Genomic DNA, 7,841 nt, shown 5'->3' on the forward strand with positions numbered 1-7,841 from the left:
CGCCGCTGTCCCCACCCGGTGCGCGGGTCCGCAGCGGCAGGGGCCGGCCAGCCGCCGCCGCGTCCCGCTGGCGCTGGCGCGGGCAGCCTGGAGGGGGCCTGCGACGCGAGGGCCAGGCGGCGCGGCCGTAGCCATGGCAACCGCGCAGGGGAGGCCCTGGTGGAGCGGGCCAGGCCCGGGCCGCCGCCTCTCGTCTTCGGCACCGGGAGGGGGCCGCCGCCGAGGAAACGCTTTCCTGCCCCGTCCCTCCGCCGTCGCCGAAGGTGAGAGCAAGGGGCGAGAGGCGGGAAGGACGAACCCGATCCTGCCCCGCTTCCCTTCTCCCTCAGGGTTTAGGCCTCGACCGCGCACGACACCGAGGGTTTGCTCGTCTGGCGGAAGCAGGCGATAGAAAACCATCTTTTTAACGGCAAAAGTAGTTCTGCTGCAGCACAGAAGTTGGCAGGGCAAAAAACCCCCACCTATCTGTGTCTCAGAGCTACTGAAACCAGCATTTCTTGCCTGGCAGCGAAGGTCTCTGCTTGTGTTACCTGACGATACGAAACCTTTTTCCCCTCTTTTACGCGCATCTCAATGGCTTCTTCTCATGTTTGTATTCCTTGTCTGAGGATTTTTTTGCCGTTTCAGAGATGGAGGCCCACTCTTGTGATTGTCAGTGACCCTTCAAAAAGCCATTTCAGTTCAGTTTGAAGCATTATTTCTCATTTTAGGATAGTGAAAGTGACTCTTAAGAGACTTCTGCTTTTCTCCCTGACTCGTAGAACTATTTAAAAGCAAAAGGTATAGCAGCTGTAGTTAATTTTAAGTATTAAGAACATTACTGCAAATTTGAACTTTTTCCTATGTGTTTTTTAACAAAGAAGGAAGACTTTTCACTCGGCTTCAAAGTAGCTTTTGAAGATTAATGCAATTTTTCTTGATTTGGAGACATACATTAACTTTTTGGGTATAATTTCTTACTTTGCCTTACTGCAGTCTCTAGGGTAGTCGGAGGAGGAGACAACCTTCATGTTTGGCATGTTTTCACTTATTTAAAACCAAAAGTAAGGTAACACATGCATTTGGTGGTGTACACTAAGCTGGGAAAGAGGATCTGCAGCAGGTTTGTATCTGTAAGTTTCCTCTAATATTTTGTCTGACTTGAAAAGGGGATGGAGCCAAGGGCAGGGCTGATGCTGAGGAGTTCTCAAGCATTTTGGGTACAGACAAATGTGATAAGGCAGAAAAAGAGAAGTTGTCACTGTCAGTCAGACTGATGTTCCCCCTCTCCTGTTGCAAGACAAAATGCTTCAGAGAAGAGTAAAGAGGATAATTATGGATTAACTTACTAACCTCATTCATGTAGTAGCTGACCAATGCAGTGATACTTGAGAGTTTAGTAGTCCTTACTTTAAAATGAGATTCTCGTGCCTGCAGTATGTTCGTGCTATCTATCTGTATAAATACAGCCATATGTTTAGTGGGTCAGTCAGCCCTTCCTCCCCACCCACCCTCTTTCTCCACCTTTTAAGTATGGCAAAAGTTCCCAGTTCCTCTGCGCATACATGCAGCAGCTCAGCATTTTCAAATCTTAAGACATTCTTGACCTTCATGAACATTTTATAGTTTCAGCTCTCCCAATAGTAATGTGCTGTGTAAAAAGCATTTCCATTTGTCACTTCTAAATTCTCAGCTTTTCAGTTTCATTGATGGTGTATTTTAGTTTGAGAAGGAGCAAACAGTTGAACATCATCTCCTCTCTTTAAAATTAGTTCATATTTTCATTGTCCCCTAATAAGGGGTTTAATTACTTTTGTCCTTCATTTCTGAATCTCTTCTCTCTCTGTATGCCATCTGTCATCGGTTACAGATATGCTGCTATATTGAGGTCACTCTGAAACTGTAAGAAAGCTTTAAAAAACTGACTAGGTACCCTCCTCTTAAGATGTAAAAAAAAAAAAAAAAAGGGGGGGGGCATTCCAGTGTTACATACATCAACATTATGGATGCAAGATTCTCCCTTACCATATGAAATGAGGAATATGACATCCCTAGGCTTGTGACAGAAACAGAGGCAAAGGAAATGTGAACTATATTAATCAATTTGTATCTTTTCAAAGCAAATATGTATAATAGACAAATATGTACAATATAATTCTGTCTTTATTGCATCTCTTGCAACATTTATATTTAATTTTGTAGAAACTCTTTCAGTGAGGTTCCAAGACATTTCAAATTTTTGGTTTAGGTGCATTTTTCTGAATTTTTTTTTTTAAATATGCTGAAATAAGCTTACAGCAGAAATTTATCATTATATCTTTACTGAGAAATCAGATTCTCCCTGAAGTCACACCTGGATCTTTCATATGAACTATCAGGTGATACAAAGTTAAAAGCATGGTGGTTAGAGCAGAAAAGGGTTTGGTAGATAAGCAATTCCTAGCTCTCTAGGGCAATGGATATTGCAGAAGGTAGTGTTTGTGAAGAAACTGTAATACATTGATTTACTATTTAATGACATTTTTCACTTTAAAAATGAATAAATATAAAAAACATCTTTTAGGTATCATTTGACTGTGCAGTACTTTACTTAGCTGGTAAACCAAAATGTTAATTTGTGTGTGATATGTAATCCAAACTCAAAGCCCGAGTAGTGACAAAGGTGTAAACTAGGAGTTGGGAGTCACTGCTCCCTGGCAGCTGGCTCACAGAGCATGTAGGGATGTGTTCAACTTCCGCTGAAATCAGGGAGACTTACGCTGTGGCTGCATGTTTTTGCTGAACTTGAGTGACTCTAACCCTGATAAAAAGAACAGTACCAAGAGACATTCACACTTCCTTTCCCTTTTTTCTTTCCCTGTTTTTCAGTGAGCTTTGACATTGCTGAGGACACCTCTGATACAGCTGGCAACGCTCGAGCCAGCAGCAAGAACTGTAATGACTTATATTGCAAAGAAGTGCGGCATCTGCTTTCAGCCTCCATCCATTATCCTGATATACAAAGAAGACAGCAAGGATAAGACTCGCCAGCGCATCATGCCTGTCAGAAATTTCTCTAAGTTCTCAGGTGTGGTGCATTTACTTGTAGCATTCCCAAGTCTTCTCCAGACACAGCGAGAGGAACAGATAGTTGGTAACAGCATTTTTAGTAACTGCTGGGTAGCTCCTCACCGGCATGCAGGGATTGCAAAGAGGGGTTGTTTTGGGGTAACACTATCTCCCCTGAGGAGCCCAGGGCTACATCTTAACCTGAGTAGTGGTTCTGCTTCTGAGGGGTTGGGAGAAGAGGATCTGTTTATGGGAAGAAATTTGCTTACAGCTGTGTGTCTTCATGGTGGCTTTCTCTTTAGACTGCAGCATGGCTGCTGAGCAGCTGAAGAATAACCCTCGGCACAAGGCTTACCTAGAGGGAGTCTCACTGCGTCAGCTAAAGAAGCTGTACAGTTTGCTGAAAGGTCATCTGGGAGGAGAGAGCCTGGCTGAGAGCTTGGAAAAGTTTCAACAGGAAGAGACCATTGACCCAGAAGAAGATATGAACAAACTAGATGACAAGGAACTAGCCAAAAGGAAGAGCATCATGGATGAGCTCTTTGAAAACAACAGGAAGAAGAAGGATGACCCAGATTTCATCTATGACATTGAGGTTGAGTTTCCACAGGATGAGCAGCTGGAGTCCTGTGGCTGGGATGTGGAGTCAGGTGAAGAAATCTGATTCTGGACAAAGATGTCTTGGATGGGCAGTTCAGAGACAAATCTCACAGTCCTAACAGAATGATGTCAGAGTACATATTCTGCTGCATCGTTTTCAATTTGTGCCATTGATGCACATTACATTGGCTACAGAGAACCTAAGGTGCTACAGCAATTCCAGGTTTAAGTGAACTTTGTTTAAGAAGCCAGACCCGATGAAATGGAAGTGGGGCAGCTGAACTTATTGGGTGGTTTTAGTCTTTTCCTGTATATGAGTGCCTAAAATAATTTTAAATTATTTAATCTTGTTTGTTTACATTTCAGTCAGCTTTGGCTGAAAACCTCACCAGCTTGCCTTGCTGTGATTTCTATTCAGCCTCATCTGAAAATTAAGTGTTAAATATTTATGTCTTGAAAGCAATGTTAAAGCTTTATTGTATATGTATGGTATTTATTATTACTTGTTGGATTGTTAAATATGTATTAGCCTTTCTGGATAAATCAGCATTGCATGGAGAATAATACTCTCACAGCAATGCTTAGATCTCCAGCTTCAGCTTACACAAATATAAATCCTTGTATTTAAGAAACAGAATATCTAGAAAAGTAAGTTAGTCTGGAAAGTACTTTTGAAAATACAGTGATTTCAAGCTGAGGAAGTATACTACTTTTGGCAAATGAGGCATCGGTTTCAATTTGTGCCATTGATGCACATTACATTGGCTATAGAGAACCCAAAGCCTAAGGTGCTACAGCAATTCCAGGTTTAAGAGGACTTGTACTACTTCCTTGTACTACTAGATGATGCTTTCTCAGTAAGCGCTCAGTTCTGGGAAAATGTAAACTATCCAAAAAAAAGTAGCATGGTAGAAACTCACAAAGGCTGGGAGTGGTTTTAGAGTAAAACAAAACCTTTACCTCTGCTGCCTCATCAGACTACAGTTCTCAGCTCACTCTAAATAGTGCTAGCGGAGAACCTGATGTGACAAGTAAAGCTACAGCAAAAGGTCCTCCACAGTGTTTTGATGGTCACTGAGAAATTCATCTCTGCAAACAAGTATTTTACTTATTCCACTGAAGTTTTTAATCCCACTGTCTACCTGGTTTGTACTAGCCAAATCCTGCTCTCTTGTAAGAACTGGAAGACAAAACGTAGGATTCTTTAGAAAATTACACAACTGCAGAAGCTTCCCCGGTTTTGGCTTTCTGAATCTGGGTGGCTTGTGAGAGTTGTGAATGGGATGGGCCTTCATCCTGAGTTGAGTGGCCTCAACAAACTGATGCCTGAGGTAACCAAGAGGAGTTGTAAAGTGCCTCCAAGGCCATTTCCTGTCTTCCTTCTTGCAACCACAAATGAATTAAAACCTGTCAATTTTATCAATAAGACATTGTATCATAGCACAGAAGCTGGGGCTTGGAAGAGCTCTCCACCTATGCACTGAAATGACAGAGTGAGTTCTGTGAAAAATCTGAAATGAGTGTCAATTAAACCACTGTATTTTATCATCACTAGAGAAGATGAGTGAGCTTACATTTGTCCAAGGGAGTCTTCAGGAGAAATGGAAGCCGATGCCTCATTTGCCAAAAATTTAAAAAAATAAAGCCTGACTCAGCTCTCCACCCACAAAGGGGTGTGTAGATCTCAGGCACAGGCCTTGCTCTGTTTCCAGCCAAAAATTACAATGTAACAGCATATAAAGATCTCCCATTTGGGTGAGAGAGGACCCGTGGGGACCTGTCCTCCACACCCAGCCTGCCCTGGGGTCAGGCCAGACTGCACCCACCTTTGTCCTGGCCAGGCTTGGAAGATGGAGCCTGCACCCCCTCCCCAGGCATGGCCATCCTCACTGGATGAGGTCTACATGAGGTCTAACAAGTGCTGAGTTGAGGGGGGTAATCACCTCCCTGGATCGTGAGGTTCCTGCTGGCCCATTCCTCCAGCCCACCCTGATACTTCAGGATAGCAGCCCTACCCAGTATCAACTGGTCCTCCCACTTTGGGCTCATCTGTAAACTTGACAAAGGCACTCCATGACCTCCTCCAGATCATGGACAAAGACATCAAATGGGACAGATCCCAGATCAGACCCCTGCTGTCTTCTCACCAGCCTCCCGGTAGTGTGTCCTACTAACTGCTACCCTCTGTGATTGATCATCCAACTGGATTTTTACCTACCTGGTTGCCCACCCATCCAGGCAATGACATTATCACTTGGATGCAAGAACTTTGTGGGACATGGTATTGAAAGCCTCACTGAAGCTGAGGTAAATGGTACCCACTGCTCTCCCCTTGCCTACAAATCCATCCATTTCATCGTGAGAGGCAAGCAGGTTGGCCAGGCCTGACTTACCCTTGGTCAATCCAGCCACCCTCTTCTTCTAGAAATGTGCTCCAAGAAAGCATACTCCATGGTTTTCTCAACATGAGGGTGACCACCCTGTTGCTCCCCAGGATGTCCTTTGGGCCATTACTGAAGGTGGGTGCAACATTTGTCTTTCTCCAGTTACTGAGGACCTCCCCTGATCCTCATGACCTTGTGAAGATGATGAACAGCAGCTTTGTAAGGACATCAGCCACTCTAAAAGTGGAAGTTCATCTTGTTGCCCTGACATCCCTTGCATGTCCCAGCTCTGGGTGAGCCTTGGCTTTCCTGGCACCATGCCCCCATGCCTGGGCAAAGCTGCTAACCCCTCTCATGATGGAGGAGTGTTGAGTATCTCCCACATCAGCTCAATATGAGCAACAATGCCCGTGATTTATCCACTCCCTGAGCAGCACCAGGCTCCCAGGTTCCTACCTACATGCATGCCCCACATGCCCCCACCAAAAGGAGAAGCAGCAGTGGCTGCAGTGGTGGAGGAAGCACACACATCCACCCTCCAAGGCTGACCCAGCACCCACAGCAGGGGGAAATGGCCCCAGGGAGTGGGGTGCTCACAGGGGCACCCTGCCCACCCTGCCAGCAGGGAGACACCAAAACACGGCTGCAGTACCCAGTGCCGGCGCAAACCCACCGGAGGACATCACAGGGACATATTTATAGGTCTCTGTTGTCCCTCGGGTGTGCAGCTTACAGCCAAAAGAACAGCTGAAATAGGTTGAGGGATTCCCCAGCTAGGGCCTGATTCGGTTTTGGCTATTTTGGTATAAAACAGGGCCAGAAAGCAGCCGTTTTCTGAGGCAGATTTGACAGCTGGGTTTCCAGAGCCTTGCCAGCACTCAGCCCCAGTGGTGCTGCTGGCTGGTCCAGCATGGTCCAACCTACACCATTTTTTCCAGCCTGGCATAGCAATCAGCCATGCAAGCTCACCAGCATTCACTGCAGTTCCGTTTTGGCCCCCCACTCTGCTGCAGCCCATCCTCAGCCAATGGCTGCCTGCACATCAAGGCAGCAACATTCCAAAAACAGGCTGCACTGCTCCATCTCCAAGCCTGCTTCCCCTCTCGGCCACATCCCCACTTGCTGGCTCATGCTCAGAGGTTGCTTCACCACTGCAGATGTGCTAGGTGATGTCTGGGTTGTGGCTGACCCTGGTCTTCATCCCCACGCCTGCACCAGGAGGACGCTGCCTTGATGGCCTCGCTGCCAGCCTTGGCTCCTGCTGCCTGCACCTGCCTGCGCTGCCCCCCAGCATCACTCCCAGCCCCACACCAGCCTCGGCCATCTCTCTCCACCACCTCCCAGGACAACCCCAGTGTAAGGTGGAATGACACGGGGCTGGCTAAGGCGGTTTGAGCCCCCAGCACACCCCACATCACCCTGCTGAGCTCATCCGAGTCCAGGCAAGGACAAGCCCCCATCTCGCCCATGCTGGCACTGCCACTTGCTTCCCCACATCCCCTGTTTCCATTAAACTCAGACACACATTTCACTGGAGATATCCCAACAGTGCCACAGGAATAAAGCTGCTCTGGTTCTCAGCAGGGCTTCTGAGAGTTAGCACAAACCACCATCACTTCTCATTTCCACCAACAGTAACCCTCCAAGGAACAAAGCAGCACTTCCGCAGGTAGTGCGCTGCTGGTACAGGAGAGCTGGTATGTGCTGTAACCAGGGCTGGGTGGAGGAAACCCCCTGATGCCACCAGAGCTGACCACCCACAAGAGCAGGGGTTGCGCAACAAGGAGGAAGGCTTTTTCTTATTTTATCTCCTTTGCATCTGTTTAATCC

The 7,841-nt window shown here is 46.5% G+C and overlaps 1 protein-coding gene across 6 annotated transcripts; it reads left to right on the plus strand.

The window, feature by feature from the left end:
• Positions 1–80: 80 nt before the first annotated feature.
• On the plus strand, positions 81–7,840 carry CEP19 (centrosomal protein 19). 6 transcript variants are annotated; one of them, XM_075507680.1, is made up of 5 exons: positions 81–513; positions 628–780; positions 976–1,112; positions 2,848–3,046; positions 3,330–7,840. In XM_075507680.1, the coding sequence occupies exons 4-5, from the start codon at positions 2,917–2,919 to the stop codon at positions 3,689–3,691; spliced, it is 492 nt and encodes a 163-aa protein (XP_075363795.1). In that variant the 5' UTR covers positions 81–513; positions 628–780; positions 976–1,112; positions 2,848–2,916; the 3' UTR covers positions 3,692–7,840. The 6 variants fall into 6 exon arrangements, with proteins under 6 accessions (XP_075363795.1, XP_075363798.1, XP_075363797.1 ...); XM_075507683.1 differs by having other exon boundaries at positions 81–780; positions 976–1,102; XM_075507682.1 differs by lacking the exon at positions 628–780.
• The last annotated feature ends 1 nt before the right edge of the window (position 7,841 follows it).

This window comes from Mycteria americana, chromosome 7 (genome assembly GCF_035582795.1).
Source record: "Mycteria americana isolate JAX WOST 10 ecotype Jacksonville Zoo and Gardens chromosome 7, USCA_MyAme_1.0, whole genome shotgun sequence".
NCBI classification, from domain to species: Eukaryota; Metazoa; Chordata; class Aves; order Ciconiiformes; family Ciconiidae; genus Mycteria; species Mycteria americana.

What these genes read in the sequence shown, in the direction of transcription:
- CEP19 (XM_075507683.1), top strand. Translation starts at nt 2,917, where the DNA reads ATGACTTATATTGCAAAGAAGTGCGGCATCTGCTTTCAGCCTCCATCC. An exon ending in AAATTTCTCTAAGTTCTCAG is followed by an intron (nt 3,047 to 3,329) that starts GTGTGGTGCATT and finishes CTTTCTCTTTAG; the next exon opens with ACTGCAGCATGGCTGCTGAG.